General features: G+C 53.2%; 6 protein-coding genes across 6 annotated transcripts; 2 read left to right on the plus strand and 4 right to left on the minus strand.

The window, feature by feature from the left end:
• Positions 1 to 367: 367 nt before the first annotated feature.
• BKA58DRAFT_413496 (uncharacterized protein) lies at positions 368 to 2,380 on the plus strand (the record flags this gene model as incomplete). Its single annotated transcript, XM_046172424.1, has 2 exons — positions 368 to 509; positions 561 to 2,380. 2 exons carry the CDS (start codon positions 368 to 370, stop codon positions 2,378 to 2,380), a joined length of 1,962 nt encoding a protein of 653 aa, XP_046022788.1.
• Positions 2,381 to 3,439: 1,059 nt separating this feature from the next.
• On the minus strand, positions 3,440 to 4,212 carry BKA58DRAFT_228468 (uncharacterized protein). Its single transcript, XM_046166424.1, has 3 exons — positions 3,940 to 4,212; positions 3,625 to 3,884; positions 3,440 to 3,573 (listed from the first exon to the last, which is right to left on the minus strand). Exons 1-3 carry the CDS (start codon positions 4,060 to 4,062, stop codon positions 3,471 to 3,473), a joined length of 486 nt encoding a protein of 161 aa, XP_046022789.1. The 5' UTR covers positions 4,063 to 4,212; the 3' UTR covers positions 3,440 to 3,470.
• A 2,423-nt stretch (positions 4,213 to 6,635) lies between these two features.
• On the plus strand, positions 6,636 to 9,820 carry BKA58DRAFT_228521 (uncharacterized protein). The gene has a single exon (XM_046166425.1). It carries the CDS (start codon positions 6,841 to 6,843, stop codon positions 9,565 to 9,567), a length of 2,727 nt encoding a protein of 908 aa, XP_046022790.1. The 5' UTR covers positions 6,636 to 6,840; the 3' UTR covers positions 9,568 to 9,820.
• A 1,640-nt stretch (positions 9,821 to 11,460) lies between these two features.
• Positions 11,461 to 12,951, minus strand: BKA58DRAFT_413498 (uncharacterized protein; the record flags this gene model as incomplete). Its single annotated transcript, XM_046172425.1, has 1 exon — positions 11,461 to 12,951. The coding sequence occupies one exon, from the start codon at positions 12,949 to 12,951 to the stop codon at positions 11,461 to 11,463; it is 1,491 nt and encodes a 496-aa protein (XP_046022791.1).
• A 2,208-nt stretch (positions 12,952 to 15,159) lies between these two features.
• On the minus strand, positions 15,160 to 16,096 carry BKA58DRAFT_413499 (ribosome recycling factor domain-containing protein; the record flags this gene model as incomplete). Its single annotated transcript, XM_046172426.1, has 3 exons — positions 15,160 to 15,510; positions 15,561 to 15,948; positions 15,999 to 16,096. 3 exons carry the CDS (start codon positions 16,094 to 16,096, stop codon positions 15,160 to 15,162), a joined length of 837 nt encoding a protein of 278 aa, XP_046022792.1.
• A 224-nt stretch (positions 16,097 to 16,320) lies between these two features.
• On the minus strand, positions 16,321 to 19,113 carry BKA58DRAFT_413500 (vi polysaccharide biosynthesis protein vipA/tviB; the record flags this gene model as incomplete). Its single annotated transcript, XM_046172427.1, has 4 exons — positions 16,321 to 16,620; positions 16,670 to 17,218; positions 18,010 to 18,651; positions 18,703 to 19,113. The coding sequence occupies 4 exons, from the start codon at positions 19,111 to 19,113 to the stop codon at positions 16,321 to 16,323; spliced, it is 1,902 nt and encodes a 633-aa protein (XP_046022793.1).
• Positions 19,114 to 19,172: the final 59 nt, after the last annotated feature.

Here is a 19,172-nt window from a genome sequence, read left to right on the forward strand (position 1 = left end):
CGGCTTCTGACGTTGCATGGCGCGGATATGTATCCGTTGCGCTTGGTGTGTGACCTCTCTTGGCTGATGCGAGCCATGCACCATGTTTGCAGATGCGCGTCCGGTTAATACTCCGGAGTTGGCGAAGAGGATGAGGAGGCCACATACATACGGGCTCCTCAAACAGTGGACGCATTGTAGCGGAACATCGAATTGAGTTTCGGAGTAGGGTACAGCCTTGCCTGACAGCCTCAGCGGCTGCTATGCCGTTCGCTAATGCGTAGTCACGTGCGACGCGTGAATCTGGGGAAACCCAGACAAGCTAGTACCGCGTCAGCCTCAAGCCAGGCATGCCTCACTGATCGCCGCGACATCACACCCCGCCATCATGGCCGACGCTGCTGCCCAGTACAAGAAGGACAACGGCAGAGTCGCAGTGTCTGCGGATGGCAAGACGGTGTCCTGGAAGTCGACCAGTGGCACGGCTAATGCGCCTGCTCCGTGGTCCATAGCCATAGCAGATATTGGCAGTATGTTGAAGCCTCATGAGAAAGACCCTATACATCACTGATACTCTCTAGACCTCCAGCAGACGCCCGCGACCGCTGCCAAGGCCTCTATCAAAATCGTCGTACCTGAGCCAGCTCCCCTAGCTGGTAACCACACCCTCACATTCACCTCCGCTACCGCCCGCGACGACCAACAAAACATAACTAGTCTATTGCGCAAATGGATCGAGGCCTCCAAACAGCAGAGCGATCCGTCGCCGGCTCCTGCTGCTGGTGGCAAGGATGGAGGGGACAGCAGCGCCTCAGCTGCCATGGCTATGGCGCAGACTGTGACCGCTGGTGGCAAAGACAACGAGGAAAACTACGATGACGCGAAGCTGCTTGCGGATACAACGCTTCAGATGTCGCTGCTCAATTCGAATCCAGCCCTTCGTCAACGCTTCGACCGAGCGCTCGCGGAGAAGCCTGATTCCGTCGGTGTCTTACAATTCTCTATGCAATTTTGGTCTACACGCGTGCACATGTTGAGATCACATGCAACGGAAAAGTCGCAGGCTACAGGAACTTACAACGTGCTGTCCGTCATCAAATCAAAGTCCGTCAACGGCACTCTCATGCTAAGCTTGACCAAAGAGCAGATTGAGCTCTTGTTCAGGCAGCATCCAATCGTGCAAAAGGCTTACAATGAGAACGTGCCCCAGTTGAGCGAGGGTGATTTCTGGGAGAGGTTCTTCCACAGTCGTTTGATGAAGAAGCTCAAGGGCGAGCGCATCCAAGAAAAGGATGTGCTTGATCCTAAGCTTGACAAGTATTTATCTTACGATGAGACAGCAGACAACCAGGATCTGCTTGCAGCTTCCATCCCCAACTTCATCAACATCGAGGCGAATGAACAGAATCACAGCCAGAAACAAGGTAACCGGCCCGACTGGACTATGAACCCGACCAATTATGAGAAGGCGCCCATTCTCCGAGTCTTGAATCGCATGAGCGAAAAGATGATGAAAGAAGTGCCACCTTCAGACGCGAGTCGCCATGGACCCGTCGGAGTAGATGAAGAGACATACAAGGAGCTGCAGTTGCGGGATCTACAGCGGGCAGATGATGACAACAGGGTCGTTCTCCGCGTACAGGACCAAAGCCGGTTCTTCTCCGCCGGCCAGAGCGTGCATACCTCCACCAGTGCTGCGACCTACACCAAACGTACTCCAGCACAGGCCCTCTCGACGTTGCAGCAGGACCTTCGCAAGTTTGGCGGCAACGGTCAGCTTTCGCGCGTCGATCTCCATTCCACGATCGATATCGACGATGAAAGTAGTAGTGACGAGGAGGAGTCGGCTCCTAAGAAGACCAAAGTTGGCAGTAAATCCTCACGAACCGCTGCCTCGTCACAAATCATAGCGGCTGTCAGGAAACGTCACCTGCACAACGATGACTACACATCATCCAAAGCCATTCCTACCAGCGAGCGCGCAAAGGAGCTTCACGTCTCAGAAGCTGTCCTCGAAAATCTCACCATGACCCACAACACAACAGTCGAGTTCTTGCACTACTTCTGGGCCGTGTTCTACTCAGGAGACCCCGACCGCGCGGGCGAGATTGCACGTCTCATTGAGACGCTCGACAAGTCGCTCGACCGTATCAAGGCGGTAGCCGACATGGCAGAAGCAGAGCGTGAAGCGAGGATCGAGCATGCGCGGAAAGAGAACGAGTTCGCCAACCAGCGAGAGAGGAAGAAGAGGAAGTTCGACCCCGGAGCTATAAGAGGGGGTGCGAAGGCTGTCAACCAGATTATCGATCCATTGATTCGAGCGATCGACGCTGCGCGGAGTCAATACAAGAAAGCGCTCCAGGAACAAGTTGCACGCAATACGGCGCCTGCGACTGCTTGATCTCATATGCGGGCTATACCTTTCAAAAGCTGAGGATCTTTCTGATTTGCATAGCGAAGGCGTTTGGGAGATGGGGCTTGTATCGATCAGACGACAGCTAGGTATTTTCGTGGAACAATCGCAAGCCATGCTTTGAAATACGGATACTTTCCGGAGATACATAGCAATTGTACTGAGTGAGGCAAGTGATGTTGGGACTGCTCATGTCTATCTAACAGCCATGTACGTCGGTTAATGCGCAAATCCGCAATGATCTACACGCGTTCCACGAAAATGGTTCGCCATGACCGAAAGTGATGCTGAAAGCTACAAACCATATGTATGATCAATACCTCATCGGGTCCGAAGGTGGACAACGCCGACAATTCTCGGATCCCTTGACGCAAAGCACTGTCAGGGGGAATCTCTACACCGCTACTTTTAAGGCTCGCAATGTTTGGTAAGGGCTCAGAACCGTCGGTCCATCGCACTTGCCAAAGGGAACGTCTTCTCACCAGCCCGGGCTGCTTCGGCAGGCACTGGACCCCTGACCTGGAAAGGCCCCACCTATTGAGTAACTCGACCAGGGACATTTCTTTCACAACCTCATCCTCACTTCGTTTCTTTCAAAGGTTGCGGTATCATACGGCGCAGCTTGAATGCAGCGACTGAGGGTATGAATATTGAAGTAACAAGAAAACACGTTGCGCATGCAGAAGAAGTATGCAAAGCAAGAGAGGACGTCATCAATCCCCGAAACGCAGGAACGATTGCGACCAACAACAACCGAAATTGGAATGAGCGTTTGTTGCGACCAGCAATATTGAATCATCGAGAGTCCAAAGGGGAAGCCTTAAGCAAGTATTAAAACACGGAAACGAAGGGCAAGGATGGACGATGAGCACACCCGAAGAGCGAACAGATCCTCTGAGCAGACCGAAACCGCAACACCTACATCATCCAACATTGGCCGAACCTACGCGACATCTACAACATCTACAATAAGAGATGCCGTCGCAAGTATACATGTTCCTGGAGTTGAAAGCTAGGGTCATCGTCCGCGGTAATAGTCGCGCGCTGGATCATAGTATGGTTGCGCTCCTAGGGTCCGTTAGCTGACCTGCACCAGATACGATACGATATGTCTGCTCCTCAACTCAGAAATACACCTACCGTTATTATTAGGAGGAATTCGCTCCCTTGGTCGGTTGTCTCTGCAAAGATCAGCGTCTTTCTCAACTGTACGACAACCTTAGTCAACCTACCTGTAACGGAAGCTATGCCAAAGGTACCATCTAGCGACCCAGTTCTCTTCGTTGACCTGAGTACAGTAACGACCAATGTCATAATATGGTCTCGTTTCGGCGCAAGCATCGCGGACGATCATCAAAATATGCAGATGTTTTGACGTTTCGGATAACTCGTCCCATCTATATGGTTCCGCTACAGAGGGGTCTGCCCTCGATTGCTCTGTCAAATTGTAGCGGTTCGAGCTCAACGCGTTCCTAGCAACCACAGCTTCGGCCTGTAAAAGGCGTGTGGGTTAGCAGACGACTTTCCATCGTCAGGCGGAGACTTACGAGGAGCAGTTTGTGTGTACTCTCACTGAGTTTAAGTCGATTGCAGATCTCGCTCTTGCTCGCACTCTGGGAAAGAGGAGGCAAGGTCGTGGTAAGGCGACGTTCCCTAAAAGGATCGTTCATCACGCCAATGGTACGAAAGGAGCAGCTCAGATGAAAATAGATATGGGTGACAGAAAGTCAGATCTCTTTGTCTTATACCGGGAGTCGACAACCGTGGAGGAAGATCCTATGGAGTCGCTGTCATGTGACAATCAAGGTCCGTCCCGTCCTCTTTCCTTCCGCTGTGACGCGGCGCATACGCCACATCATGAGAGAATGGAGATCCGATTCGAGAAATATTTATTTCCCACCCTTACTCGCCTGGCCCAGGCGCCATGCCCTCGAGGTGGCTTCACATGCAGCTAGCGAATCTTAGTTGTTATGCCTGGCCAGCGCCGATCTATTGACGTGGACAGGGTGGATCACATGGGTCTCGCGTATCCTCCCGTGCAGCAACGGCAGGTAGATGCGTTGAAAGCCGCTGTTCTGATTTGCCGCGAGGACATAGCTTCAGATCCATGTACGTGTAGCGATTCATAACGACCTGTAGATCTCTCCACATCATTATACCCTCCTGTTGGCACTAGCTAAATTAGCGATAGTATAGCTTAGCCTAACGACAAAACAACATCCGCACTGCGATCATCTGGCCGGTGATTCGAGGACCTGATATAATCCCGAGAATCAGGTCGACGGACTTGAGCGCTGGTCAGACAGGAATACGGCAAGCATCTACGGTCGGCAGGGAGATGACTGCTTCGAAGACCTTTCGGATCAGCCAATGCCACCCAAGCGTGGAGCGTACGACTACATGGCTCACGAGTGTGGCGCATTGGGCGAAGTGGAAGGAACTCGGCTCGTCAAGCCCAGCTCTTGCGGACGAGAGACGCTCGAAGAAAGAGCATCACAGTTGGATGACGTGGGTGCAAGACAGCACGGCCCGGACTGAGTCAAGCCTCCACATGATATCAATACTCCGGTCCAGACTTAGAGACCGACAAATTGTAGTCTATGCGAGATATGCAAGCTACTTAAAGTTTCAGCACGCCCGAAGGCAATCTAACTGTCAACCACGTATCGACGTGATACTCGCTGTATCCGCTCTCAACTACTGAAGGTAAGGATCTCCGTCAGGTGCAGGGTAACGGACAAGAATCCGATGAAGCCAGTAAGCCTGGCTCAAGGCCGTTGTCGAGGGCTCGATGAGCATCACTACTGGAGAGCGTGCAACCCAATACAGCACAATCGACCGGACAGACGTGCACAATCTCACAAACATAGGTTTCGACATTGAAATGCGCACGTCGCTCCTGGGTGGACTTTGTTTATCGAACTTTTAACAAGTCCAACAGCTTCTGGAAGCAATGGAAGGTTTTGCCGCGCAATGCAGCCTCCTCCAGCCCGGCTAAGCCCGGGCCAAACGACTCTACAGCCAGCGCACGGCTGGTACGCGCCGCGAAGTGAATTTTACGAAGGCCAATACCGGTCAGCTACCTGGAAAAGCTACCCTTTGCGTACCGTCGTCATGCTGGCTCCTAGGTCGACGACAATTACACACATCCCGTGTCTATTTCGAGTATACTCAGTGCACTCGTACCGGCTGAGTGGGTTGCATAGCTGACATATCGCTTGTTGCCTTCCACTCCATCGGTGATGGATAAGTCGGCGGCTTCTCCGTATCCAATCCGCTGCAGCAGTAGCTCTAAGAGCTCGTGGAGGGTGTGGGCTGGAAGTCACTTCTGCAATTCAACCGTACCAGCCTATCCTAGGCTTTATCGATGATCGATGGAGGTACATGGAGAAGAGAACGTATGGCCAGCCACATGTGCTGGGAACATAGCTGATCACTGTCACGGCCATGATAGGCCACACTTTCCAAGGTGAGCCTGGCCAACTCATCGCTACCCCAGCCTTAAGTACTTCGCTTCTGTGGAGACTGCATCAAACTAACCAGTCTGCTTCCGTGTCGGCGAACCTGGATAAGTGGACTGGTTCGTCTGCTCAACGCATTGTATACAATGTAAGCGGCACGACCCACTTGTTCCCGTCGCCAACTTGGTTGTACGGACCCGGCTTGTTTTGCCGATCATTAGGCTCTGATTGTGCAACCTGTAAACAGAGGCCATGGGAGCTATGCAAAACCACCATTCTCGACGGAGTCATTTGCGAAATGCGGAGATGGTCTTCGAGAGTCTTTCGCCAAGCTTATGCATGTGCAATCGATCATGGATAAGCGCTCTGTGCATGGATAAGGGGCATGATCTCACAGCGGCGCTAGCCAAAGACAGGTAGGCTGGGGCATAGGGTCTGCATACATGCAGGAGAAGCCGCCACGAGCAAGTTGGACCGATGCACTTGCGTACGGGAGGGTCCGACGTTGAGTTCGAAGAAGCACAGCAGCAGTTTTGCTTCTGCGCATTATCGCCATTTCTAGGAAGGGTCATGGGGCTTGGGGCGCCGAGTACAGAGCATTATGATTGGATGGCCCTCCGCACACAGCGGCGTCGAACATGTTCCCTTTGCTAGGACTGAAAACACTGGAGCTGTATCCTAGACTGACTGCAATGGTCATACGATTTGGGAGTCTCGAGTCGGCGAATACCGTGTCTTTGGTCATGCCCTCCAAGTAGTGAGTGAGCCGCCACAAGATACGACAGGGCGGTTGCACAGGAGCAGGTCATGGCTGCTCCTGCCTAAACCATACGACCTCGGAAAGGGCGCTGCGGACGGCCTGCTGCTTCCCAGGATGCCCTGCAGCGCACAAACAGAGTTGCTCTGCTATCAGCAGGGTCCCACACTCATGCACATTATGGTCTAGCATCGATCGGATCTCACCTTTGGCAATATCGATGACAGGACATGAGCATGATGCCCACAGCACAGCCCTGCGACGCCAGTCTAATGGACCGCAGCAACGGCCAGGAATCAATATGTGGCCCAGCTGCATCAGATCCGTTGAACGAGACCAACGCCAATCCGTCCTTCCGATCGATCCATGCCATGCAGCCGGATCCGTTCGCCTATCACAGAGCTTTCCTAGACACGAGCTCGTCGCAAATGCAACCGCAATCGCAAGGCCAAGGGCGCGACCGGCATCACATCGCACAAGATCACGATGATTATATCCGCCACGATGTTACCGGGACCGGAGATATGCAGCATGACATGGAATATCAGCAGCAGGCCAGAGCTCGAGGCGTTCCCTACAATCTTGCCGTTCGGCTCGCAAATCGCTCCAATGGCGCGCCTCTAGCCACTATTGTGGAGCAAGGTTCCTACTCGACGCTAAACTCTCATGGCTCCCTCCTCAGCGTGGGCCGCTTCCCTTCACTCCGTGTGGTGGAAAATGCCTCGCCAACGCGCTCGTCACCAAGAATCCCATACACACCAGAAGGACTTGTTCTCCAGCGCATCACAGAAGACGCGCAGCGAGGACATCTGCTAAAAGCACCGAATAATACACACGATTTGCCCCTGTGCAAGAACAACAGCAACTCGTTCCGGGCTGATGATGCCGCAATCCCATCCGAGTTTCCCAGTCTTAGGCCATCGCAATCTATTACCTGTCGGAATGGCAGGACCGACGGCGACGCGAATACCAGCAATGTCAAAGCCTTCTTTCGTGGCGTTATACACAATGTTCGAGCTGCCTCAAGGACCCGGTCTAGGTCGTCCTCGATGCAGATGTCGCTCGTTAAGAACCAAAGCGATCGGCCGGGTGCGAGCGAGGATAGTCTACAAAGCCATTTACAGGCATCTGACATGTCTCAACTGGGCGATGACACATTTGACACGCCATATCGTTTCCCTGCTGCATCCCAGACCCTAAGCACGACTAAAGTGTTAGCTTCTGAACATCAGGCCAGAAATGGGCAGTTTTCCATGGCTGATCCTAGTTCTTCAGCTCATACGATAGTCTCCAATTCTGACGTCGACCCATATACGCCCGAGTCGCAAACGGCATTTGGAGCCGTATCGAAGCTACTACCACCGTCGGCTACAGCCCGCCCGCGTAAACGGTCCTCTTCTGTGCGTCTTGTGTTCCCGGAACCACGCGATTGGGCGCACGATGGCGGTAGCGCTGAAGTACTAATGCTATCAAACGAGGTCAACAATAACGTCTCAGCTGGACACACGTTTTATGGTGCGAGTAAGAATACCCACTCACTGACACAGCATGACCACGCGACGGAGGCTAGTCACAATGCGAGCTTCTGTAGTACCATGTCTACCTCCTACTCGGGAACGGTAGTCGGTGTCGACGTTGACCTTCAGCACGACTTCCCTCATCCAGTGCGTCCTTCGCGTTCACCCACACCTGTCGCGCCAGTATGGTTTACTCCGCAGATGGCCGAGCTAGAACGGCAAGCGTCACTCTCTGAGTCACCTCCCGAGCCAAATCAAGTTACTGAGGCAGAACCCCCGCGTCGCTCAATCACCTCATCCGCGTTGACGTCTTTACTACCAATAGCTTCAGCATCGGGTATCGTCCGCCCCAACTACGACACACCGAAGATTTCATTCTTCTCGCCGTCCGGCAATCTTATCCAGCCAGAGGGTAGTTCGACGCCAGGCACTACGAGCGCTTCGGATTTGAGCGGCTCACCCACTGCAACCACATTGTACTACGATAACAAAACCACGCCTGCCACCTATCATGCGTTCCCGACAACGACATGTCTGCCACCCCCAAGGCCCTCTTTGAGGCCAATGACCACACCACCCACGTCGTCGGTTCCGCTCCCTGTGCACCTACGGTTCTATCACAACTACAGACGCCCTGAGCAGTCGCAGATCGACTCTACAGTTGGCTCCACAGAGTCGTTCATCTTGCCTGCACCGTTAGTCCAAGGCTGTGACGGGATAGCGCAAACCGAAAGTCTTGCGCCTTGCTCCAGACCACGTCATTCGTACGAGAAGCCGAAGGCACGGCCGCGCTACAAACCTCGTAGATCAGCTCGATCATTTGCCGAGGATCTCAAATATGAGGTGAGGTTCCACAGAGCCCGATTGATCACGGCTATCATCGCAAGTTGCACCTCGTCCGGAAAAGGAAGAGTTCTTCGCAAGCGAAAGGCTGCGAACCGTAGAGCCGCAGCAACCGCATACGTGAGCATGCCTCGGAGCTGCGCAGGTGAGGCTACAACCAGGTCCAGAAAGAAACGAATACACCCCCGTCAACCCACAGCTCGGCGCGACGTAGGGGTCCTCGGACCGCTTGCCGGGCACATACTGCGGATTTGCTTCTGCCAGCCATATGACGGTGCAGGCAAGACGACAGCCGTCGGCGCTACCAACAAGACCTGCATTGGCAAGAGCAGCAATCACACAGGAAACAAGCAGAGCGTATCGAAGAAGGAAAGCCCTCGCTCCAACGCAAACGACGTCGACGTGGATGCAGCCTTACCCAACGCGCGGATCGTGACCGGAACCGAACGGAAGATCGGCAACACCGTACGCCAGCGCACCACGGTCCGTAAGGAGAAGAGGCACTCGTCCACCGGCACGAATCACCACAGCAGAACGCGCAGTGACAGTGCCCTCAACGTGGGTGTGGCACCCAGCACCGCTACCGTGCGTGGCTAGGCTGACGGGCTAGACCGTATACGCTGTGACAGCTGCCACAGGTGTGGGTGGGTACGTGGTGGTTCAGTTCGGTACCGATGTACCACAAAGAAAGCGGGTCTTATCACATTCATCAGAGAGAGGCATTGGGGTCGCGAGAAGCGGTATAGCTTGTTAGTATGCTCATTCCCTTTTGGGAACTTGCGAAAGAAGGAAATGGGCACATTCGTTACCGCTTTTGAATACGATGGAAAGTAGGATTACGCGATATGGTTAGACGTATGTTGTTAGTTGGCTGGATGGAGGTGTGGGGATGGTAATGGGGTGGGATCGCCAATGTCACTTCTTTTCTGAAAGGGCTGGGTTGTTCCACCAATTGTGCTTTGGAATGATTCGACAGCCGTTCTTTCTGGGAAAGTCATGTTGCTTTTGCGTACCGTTCATGTGTTCTTCTGAGATGTGAATGCGGGTGCAGCATGCACTATCGTGAGGGCGTATAGGGCAGGGGCGGCTACTCCACTACCCCACATGACACGGAAGAAGCAAACGACAAAGTGTTCTGACGTCTTGATCGCTTTGATGCTCTCAGGCAATGCCGCCCGGCACATCGGCTACTTGTTAGTGCATATGTGGATCATGCATCCCGCAAACTCAAGCGTGACAACCGACGTCAGATCACAACATCCTACGCCTGGCGGGTAGAACATACGAAACTAATCTACTCGCGGGGTTCAGCTATACAAACTCGTATCGAGAGCACACCCTCAAGCCCCGTTACCGGTGACCCAAACATCACTGCATGTGTTTTGATTCTTTTCATGAAGCAACCAGTAAAAGAATTCCGACCACCATGATAAAGGCGTAATTGGCAGAGGAAGACCCTGATATCGGCGACATACTCCAAGAATCCGGAGCCGAAAAGACACGACAATCATAACACAGCGGCGTACTCCGCTGCGGTCCATCATCCGTCATCCACACACACACACACACACATACACGCGAGGTGCTGAGAAAGCGACATGCACACCGATAATCAGCATAATCTTGCTTTCTTCCTCGGCCTATGTCTACACGCTAACAGGCTACCGGGTTCGTGTAAGCTCTACGACGCTTGGTCATAGAGTGAAAAAATGCATGGAACTACCGCTTGGAACTACCGCTTGAACGACCCGAGAAAATATATGCAGGTACTGCCCGGTTGAGTAACAATGCATCCGAGCCGAGGTGCCGGACCCGGTCAGCTCGACCAAGCACCGTGTCCTTGCGTACATGAAAGACTAATGGTTGGCCATACGCGACCATCGAGATTCGCGTACTCAGCGTATTCGAATCTGAGAAACGTGGTTCCCGGTAAGCAGGTTCGAAGCAACAACGCCTCACTTCCTCCTACGTAAGGCGGACTCGCCGAGCTCCGCAGATCATGCAGCTGACGACAGATTGGGACATTAGGCAGTTGCGAAATCCCATGGATGTATGCTGTCGGTGTTATTGTGGTGGGTGTACGGCTGTAGCACTCTGCCTAACCCCCCTGCCCGTCACGGCACTCCCGACGCCTTACGCCTGCGTTATCGACCCAGGGCGTCGGTAGCAGGGGGCACCGCTCATTCCGGGTCAAAAGATGTAGATCCATCCCCATTCGAAAATACGTGCATATGCCTCATGACAGGCGTGGACAAGAGCTTTGAAACCTGGAAACACGATGCTGATCACTGGCCTCGAGGTCGCTACGCGGAGCACAGCCAGGGATAGGCGAAAGCGTATACGCGTGTCGATCATGTTCCCCTCTCTCGATGTCGTGCAGCAAGGGCGCAGTAGCTACAACGGTGAGCGAGTGGGTTCAAGGACACGGTGACAGACGTTTCGGAGTCCGCGGGCATGAGAATGCGAGGATCGGCCTTGGTGGCGAGTGGCTCAATAAGGGCTGCTGGACTTGTCGGCCCAGAGGTCTTTCCAAAATTGGCGGAACCCATACTGCTTCTCGCGGCGCTCATCTCGCACGCGAACTGGCCCTCCAATGATGTTGTCGAGCACGCTCTTCTGGCCAGAGCTCTGCCAACTATCTGCTTTCTTGGGCGGTTTGCGTGCGCGCTCGAGGATGGCCCCGGCAAGCTGGGGCGCAACGTCGGCGAAGCAGGAGTTCAGCTCGCGCTGCAGATTGTAGTAGGGTCGCTTTGCTAGCTCGGGTGCGAGGAGGTTGTAGCTGCGCGCCTTGTCGTTGAGGTCCTTGATGGCGACTTTCCAGTAGCTGCTTTCAATACGTTCCCAATCTGGGTCGCGGAAGGGATACGGCGCTGGTGCCACTGTTGGTTCGGGAGCTTGAACAGGTACTTCCAGGGTTTGGGTGGTTGTTTCTGCTACGGTAGCTGCTGCCGGGTCCTGTGCTACAGCTTCTGGAGACGCATCAAATGTAACCTTTTTTGCTACGACTTCTTCCATGACTACTGGTTCCGCGTTGGACCCTTCACCTGAGTCTACCTTCAGTCCTCCTGACAAAGTGATCTGTGACATGTGCCCGTCATCATCCACAGTGGTGAGCGTCTCTTGTTGTTTCCTTCTCAGAGGGTTGGCAATCAGCTCTGCCTTTGCAAATGCCTCAGCTGTCTTGATTTGGTCCAGTAGCGACCCGCCCTTGCTAGCTATCACGCGCGCAGCATGCCTCTTCCAGTCTGCCCGTAGTCGACTCCTGAACTTGCTTGCTGCCGAAGTGAGCTCTTGCTGCTTCTCGATCCATGGCGGTACAATCTCTTGCTTTTGTATAATCTTGTTCATGAAGTATTCGGTCGTGTCGATGAAGGGGCTCGATGCGTTGTAATCTCTTTCAATGTTGGCCTTCTTTCCACGCGGGATGTTCTTGAACTGGCCACGAGCGATGGCATCTTCGATTCTCTTGTTCGCAAGAGATGCGATGCCTTGGATGGAGCCAGGAACAATGGTACGCGCACCTGGTTCGAAGCGGTCTTTGAGGTCCTGCAACCGCTTCTCTCGGTCAAAAGCCTCTATACTCTCGTCTTCGTTGATGGCAGCGTATACGGTACTCCTGTCGCGTGCGTTGGCCAATCTCAAGCCACGCCCCTCCTTGCTCCGAGCATGTCCGGTATCTATCGACTGGGGTATCGGCACGCCGGGCATCTTTGCTGGTCGCCCGAGTCGTAGTGGCTTATTAGCGTCATTCAGCATACGAAGACTCGCATCGTGGATAGACTCGGTGCCCGTCCAGGCTTCTGTGGTGGCAAGCTCGCGCGTGTGGCGGGAGGCGAAGGCGGGCAATTCTGCTTCAGAAGACCTCAGGTTTGCAGACGCAATTCGCTGTTCGAGCTGTGCCTTGAGGTCTGCACTGAAGCCTGCCTCTTCCACAGCTTTGATAGCGCCATGGCCTCCCGATTCCAGCGCTTCTTCGCTCATGTTCCGCATTCGTCGCGTGAAAGCGCCTTCCTCCTTCTCAGCGTCCGCTCCTGACCCATTGCCATTCTTTCCCGAGGCATTCTGCTCCTGTTTTCCGTCATCCTCCTCTTTGCGCTGTGTTGCCGTCTGCCCATATCGCCTCAGAGGCCTTCCCGCCGTGGCTCGGGATGGAACGAAGACATTGGGTCTTCGATTCGTGCGCAAACAGCGTGCGCAGATGTACTGTCTCGGAAATGCAAATGCGGGCATACAGGAGAGTCGGTGAAAGGAGATGGGATGTTGGAGGAAAGTGGCGTCGTGGAATTCTGAGAAATGGCCATGTCCCACGTCATGACCTCCATGTTTAGCGCATGGCTTATCGATAGCAAGACCAGCCGAGGCTTCATCAAAACACCAACACACTTTACACTCAAACTGCATGATTGCATTGCCATGATTTCGCTGATGGGCCTGATGGTATATCCTGAACTTGCGTACATGTTCAAAAGAAACGTAACCCGCACGACTAGCCACCTGCACCACCCTCAGCAACATTCACCAGCAAATCCAACAAAGTATGTCTCTTTTCCTTCTCGCTTTTGATCATACACATAGCAGTAGCGACAAACACCTGATACAGCCTACTTCTCTTCATTCGCAAGATCCTCGCACTCTCCTCTTCCTGTTTCTCTCCATGCTTACTCCGAGCAAGCACCTCAGGCGCATATTCATCGACCAAACGCAAGATAACAGCATCAAAGAACTCCAAAGTACCACTCTTCCTACTCGCAACAGACGATGTGTATATCCCCAAACATAGCTCAACCCATTCCTCTTTCTTCTCTCCGGCGACAGGTAGCCTAGCGACTAGCTTCATGTGGTTGAACCGCAACAAGAAACCACACAAACGAGATTCTCTGACAGTACCTGTTCCTTTCCAGAAGAAGTCAACACCAGCATACTGGAAGTGATAGCATCTCGTATGACGCGATAGAGGGCTGTTCCACCGCAGATACACCACCTCGTCGGCTGTAGCAGGTTCTCCAGACTTGCCATTCGTCCTGGCAATAACATCGGGATCCCGTCCTTCGCCCGTCGTGCGGATGGCTTTGACGGAGTGAACGTGTTCTTTGCCCGTCTCACCCCACAACCTCCACGTCCGCACTTTGTATCCTTTGAGCTTGTGGTCGTCGTGCTTGACTGCCTTTTTGTCGCCGCCATTGTGACGCCATGGGACTACGCCGCGCGGGTCGAGTATGCCGGGGGTAGACGGGAGAAGTTGGAGCTTGTATTCTTTCCAGAAACAGCCTTCGTGTATTAACATAGCAGGGCGTGCTGTGTGCTTATCGCTGCCTGTGTAAAGGACGCGAGGCGGTACGTGGAAGGAGAGATATGGTTGGTGAAGGAAGAAAGCGGTGTCGTCTGGTTCGACACCAGGCAACCCAACGTCTTGACGCTCTTTCCTCTCCTTGCGCCAGGTTTTTTGTTCTTTGATCGTTGGACCAGATCTTCGTTCCAGAGCAGGATCGAGATCTGGTGTGATGCTTTTATGACACCCGTGCTTCTCGTAAATGTGAAAGGTCGATTTCGGCTCAGTGCTAGCTGGTAGCTCGAGGTCCTCTTCTGCCGGTAGGCGAGTGATTACACCACTTTCAATCGATGATATGGACACTGTAGCTATTGTAGTACCCTGCTCATGTCAATATCGCTTCAGCGAAAAACTGCTAGTATCAGCACATGGGTACCTTCGTTTCGTCGGCTCCATCAGACTTAACCATGGTGACATAGTCTGGCTCTGCGATCTTCGCCATAGCTCTCAATCGTGAGGTTCATGCTCGTACAACATGGTTGGTTCTTTGTTTTCGGCAAAGAGCTCCTATATGTTCCGATTCTTGAGATCACCACATGATGCACGGGGGGTCGCGCCAAGCACTGTTGTGGAGGCTGAGCCGCTCGCATTGCTCGTGTTGATGCTGGCTGCCATATCGTCCAATTGAATCCTTGTGACATCTGTGTGAGGGAGTACGTGATGGTTCGATTGGCCACTGTATTCCTGAGAAGTTGTGTAAGCACATGCATGACTCTACCAGGCAGACTTAAGGCAGAGTCTACACGACGCTGCTCAGGCGCAACACCTCTCGATCGCATGCATGGGGCACCAGGACTCTTGCGCATCATAATGTGGTACTGTTATACTTTCCCGGCGATGCAGTATGCCATTCCATCTATTTACTGACTCTCAAGCACCCTCTTCGCACCGTCACTGATGCGCTTAACCTCTTCGTGTCCCTTCTTCACCACCTCCTCCATCTTCTTCTTCGCCTTCTGAAGGTCATCCGGCAGCACATCGCGATTCAGCTCAAACTTCCTCAGCCTCTTGTTGTGTTCCTGACGCCCTTGTTGTATCAGCTTGTCTGCTCGCTCAGAAGCTTTGACGGCTGACTCGACGGCTGCGCGACGCGATTCTCCTGTAGGTGGAGGGAGCGGGACCTGGATCGTGAGTGGGTTGGAGGGTTCGGGTGTAAGGGGCGTGAGCGAGTGCGGTGAGGCGGCGATGGCGCTGGTGATGTGCTTGACGTGCTGTATAGTGTTAGCATCTTCGCTGTAGTCGTGGTAGCGGCTTGACCTACCGAGTCTTCTCCGCAAATGACATTGAACATCCTCCCTCTCGGAACGACTTGTGCGATATCCCCCAGTCTCACGGTCTCTTTGTTTCCTGCCGTGCCCAATTGCACTTTCAAGTTTTCCACAATTTCGGGGTTCATCTTTCCTCCACTCCGCAATTGGCTGAGGTCATGTGTAAGCTTCTCCAGAGCCTTAAGGATCTGTGCCTCCAAGCCCGAGACATCGTAGGCCTCGTCGGTAGGTGTGAGTGGACCCGGGTTGCTGACGGGTGGTGCGGAATCGGTTCGCGCATGGGCTTTGTTCGCTTTACCCGCCTTCTTTCGTAGTTGTGTGCTTACGGAGAAGCTCCGGATGGCGTGGAACGAGCATTGTGGTGTTGGGCGCAATATAGGCCTGGGTGGTGTGAGCGGAGGGGTTTGCGCAAAGCAGCGATTGAAGCTTACAGGCTGCGGCTCAGCGCGTCAATCGGCCTCGAAGGTGTACAGAACGGACTTCTTGAGCTAAGACGTAGTGCGGCACGTGGTATGGCGGTGCGAGACATGGTTGTTGGTGTATCAGGATGAACGCTTGCTGGTGCAGCTGTTTACGGAAAGCACGGACAACTCTCCGCACGCGACAAGGACGTCATCGCATTTTGAACATCATCGACATGTTCAGTAAACATTACACGTAACTTTCGGTTTCGACTTTCATCCCCGCATTGCTGACAGGCAGACTCCTGGTTCAGATCATTGCTTATCTTCAAAGGCTAATTACAAGAACATATCACGGCATGTCTCTTGGAGGCATTTCAACAGGCCTCCCACCTGTCAAAGGGTCCCGATACCAGTTCTCCTCCGGGTCGTCCAAGCATTCCCCTACTCTCACCAGCTTGTATCCATGCGCCCGTGCATTGTCGATCATGAACTGCGTGTATCTATGCACCGTACCTTCATGGGTATCGTGTGCAAGGCCCAACCAGGCCCGAACCCCGTTACGGTTCTTGCCCTTGATCTTCTCCAGGAAGTTTTCTTCCGTGTAGGTGTAATTACCTTCCCAGTCTCGTCCATCAAGGTCTGCTGCAGTCTTTCGGCACGGTTAGTTTGGTCCTTTACGCCTCTTTGCGCAAACTCACCACATGGTATCCGAGTTCCCCCATTTCGACCTGGCATTCAGGGCCACAGATATTGAACGGCGGGCGCATATAAGTCGGGAAGAAGCCCAGAATGTCGTTGAGAACAATCTCTGCTTTAATCTGTTCGTCTCTGCGCTGATGCGGAGTCATCTTATCCAGATTCTTGTGGCCCCAGGTATGTCCCGCGATTTGGTGTCCTTCGTTATAAATTCTTCTGATAAGCGCAGATCTCTCGTCGAACTTGTGGGCTATCAACTCCCAGTACAGGTTGATCGTCCTGATGTAGAAGGTTGCTTTGACGCCGTTGGCCTTCAAGATGTCCAGCAAATCTGCTGTCCATTCTCGGGGACCATCATCGTATGTAAGTGCAAGTGTGTTTTCCACTTTACAATTGAAGATCTTCGTTCCGTAGGGAACTTCTCCCAGCTTGGGCCGAGGAGTGTCTGATGTGTTGAATCCCGGAGGCCATTGGGTGCCATCGCATGCTAATCCATAGTCCCAAAGACACGCATGTTTACCAGCAAAGTTTGGATGTGTCATGCGAATGCCCTATTTGAAATGATCAGCAAGACGGCAGTTGATATATCAAGGTCTCAACTACTCACATCTTTCGAGCAGCAACGGCTACACGAAGGATCCTTAACCCCTGGTCCACATCTTCCGTAGTTGACACTCTCAACGTTGACGAGTGGCTGTATCACCGGGCATATATTCCCCACTGGAGTGTAGTAGAATGGATGGTAAGCTCCCAACGCACTGTTCATGATGAATTGGATATCTGGCTGACTGATGTGGCGCCGTCCAGCTTATCTAGATCCATACCGACCATCGCAAGGCTGTAAGACGAGCTTCGCGTCTGTCTGCCCCGTGTTTGAGTTTCCATCGGTGGCAGTGCGACTGCACACCGCTTACATCTGAACCTCAGGGGCCAATGCTCTAAAGCGCCGGTATGAACTAAATAAACGCCCGTTAGGCCCGATCTCCAAAATGCGCAACAAAATTAGCCGGTCTTAGACTTGGGTAACGACCCCATAACCAGACGATCACTTCTTCGGACCGATTACGAAAAATGGTGCGTATTACCATTAAGTAGGCGAAAACCGTATTCTACAACAAGAGGGCCAGCCAAACAACCAATAGAACCACTTTGCGAATGCAACTCAAGACGTGTCGGCCTCTGACGCCTGCGCCAGCCATCATCGGTTCCAAACTTCAATCCGCACATCTGCCAAGGTTTCCAGAACTGTGTAGTCTAAGCCGGGTTGTTTCGCCGCTACTACGATGGTGTCAAACGATCTCAAGACGTCGGGCCTCCAAGAACCTTCTTCCAATCTTGATACTTCGGGTATCGCCTCCTGGTTCACCAGAGGATCGCAAAACATGAGATCTACCTCTCCCGACTGTCGCATGTAGTTGAGCAATTGTAGCCCAGGCGAATGTGACAGGTCCGACTGGCCAGGCTTGAAACCGACTCCGACGACGAGAAGCCTGGGGCGGTGCGTCGAACCATGTTTCTTGTGGCACTCGTCTAGCATATTTGCAAGAAGCTGGCTGGCGATGCGCGACGGCCGCGACATCATCTTTTCGTGCGCTTGTTGGAGCAACGGGAGATTGCACGTCGACATGAAGTAGATCGGGTTCACTGGAATGCAATGACCTCCGATTCCTAATGACGGGTACATGGGCAGGTACCCAAAAGGTTTGCTGGCGGCTGTGCGTGCCACTTCGAACGGGTCGATCCCCAGTCCCTGGCATGCGTCTGACATCTCGTTTGCGTACGCAATAGCTACCGTCCTTTGGCAGTTCTCGTACAGCTTTGACATCTCCGCGACTTCGGGTTTGCTGACAGGGACGACAGTATCGAAGACCGTCTCGTATAATCGTGTTATGGCATCCAGTGAGCCCGGAGCAATGTCGTCGAGCCCAGAAACAACCTTTGGTATTGATTTAGGCGGCGGCTCAATTCGGCCTGGGTCGATCCTCTGGTGAGTGTCAGCCAGTCCTCGTTTTTTCGAAGCAAAATGTCATCCTACCTCTGGTGACATCCCTGCAAAGATGCCGCGCGACGCGGCCAGCGGTCCAAGGAGTGCTCTCGTCATGCCGACGGCGACGGTACTTTCTATGACCACTACCGACTCGTTGGTAGCGTAACGTTGCAGCATGTCTATTGCGCTGCGGACATGTGAGGAATCTACTTGGCCGTTCAGCCCTAGGGTGGTCGGTACGCAAACGAGAAAGTGTGCCGCGTCTTTCAAATCTCTCTCATCGATGGAGAATTTGACACTGTCTCTCCGTGAGTGCTTCAATCGCAATCTTTCTATTCGAGAAGCCGAGACGTCGTATCCGATAACCTGGAAAGCGGAAGAGAAGACTTCCATGAGATGTTCGCCGACGTATCCCACCCCGATAATTGCGACAACGGCATTTTGATCGTACTTCTCCATGGGAATGTCGTAATCCGGTGATAATTCGTGGTTGTACAAATTGAGATGTGCAGAATGAC

The sequence above is a fragment of the Alternaria rosae genome, assembly GCF_020736505.1.
Source record: "Alternaria rosae strain MPI-PUGE-AT-0040 chromosome Unknown BKA58scaffold_8, whole genome shotgun sequence".
NCBI classification, from domain to species: domain Eukaryota; kingdom Fungi; phylum Ascomycota; class Dothideomycetes; order Pleosporales; family Pleosporaceae; genus Alternaria; species Alternaria rosae.

Bases quoted from the DNA above. Each gene is read 5' to 3' on its own strand.
- BKA58DRAFT_228468 (XM_046166424.1), bottom strand. From the start codon at position 4,062: ATGAACGATCCTTTTAGGGAACGTCGCCTTACCACGACCTTGCCTCCT. The intron at 3,885-3,939 runs GTAAGTCTCCGC...CGCCTTTTACAG, and splicing joins GTACACACAAACTGCTCCTC to GCCGAAGCTGTGGTTGCTAG. The intron at 3,574-3,624 runs GTAGGTTGACTA...TGATCTTTGCAG, and splicing joins TGGCATAGCTTCCGTTACAG to AGACAACCGACCAAGGGAGC.
- BKA58DRAFT_228521 (XM_046166425.1), top strand. From the start codon at position 6,841: ATGAGCATGATGCCCACAGCACAGCCCTGCGACGCCAGTCTAATGGAC.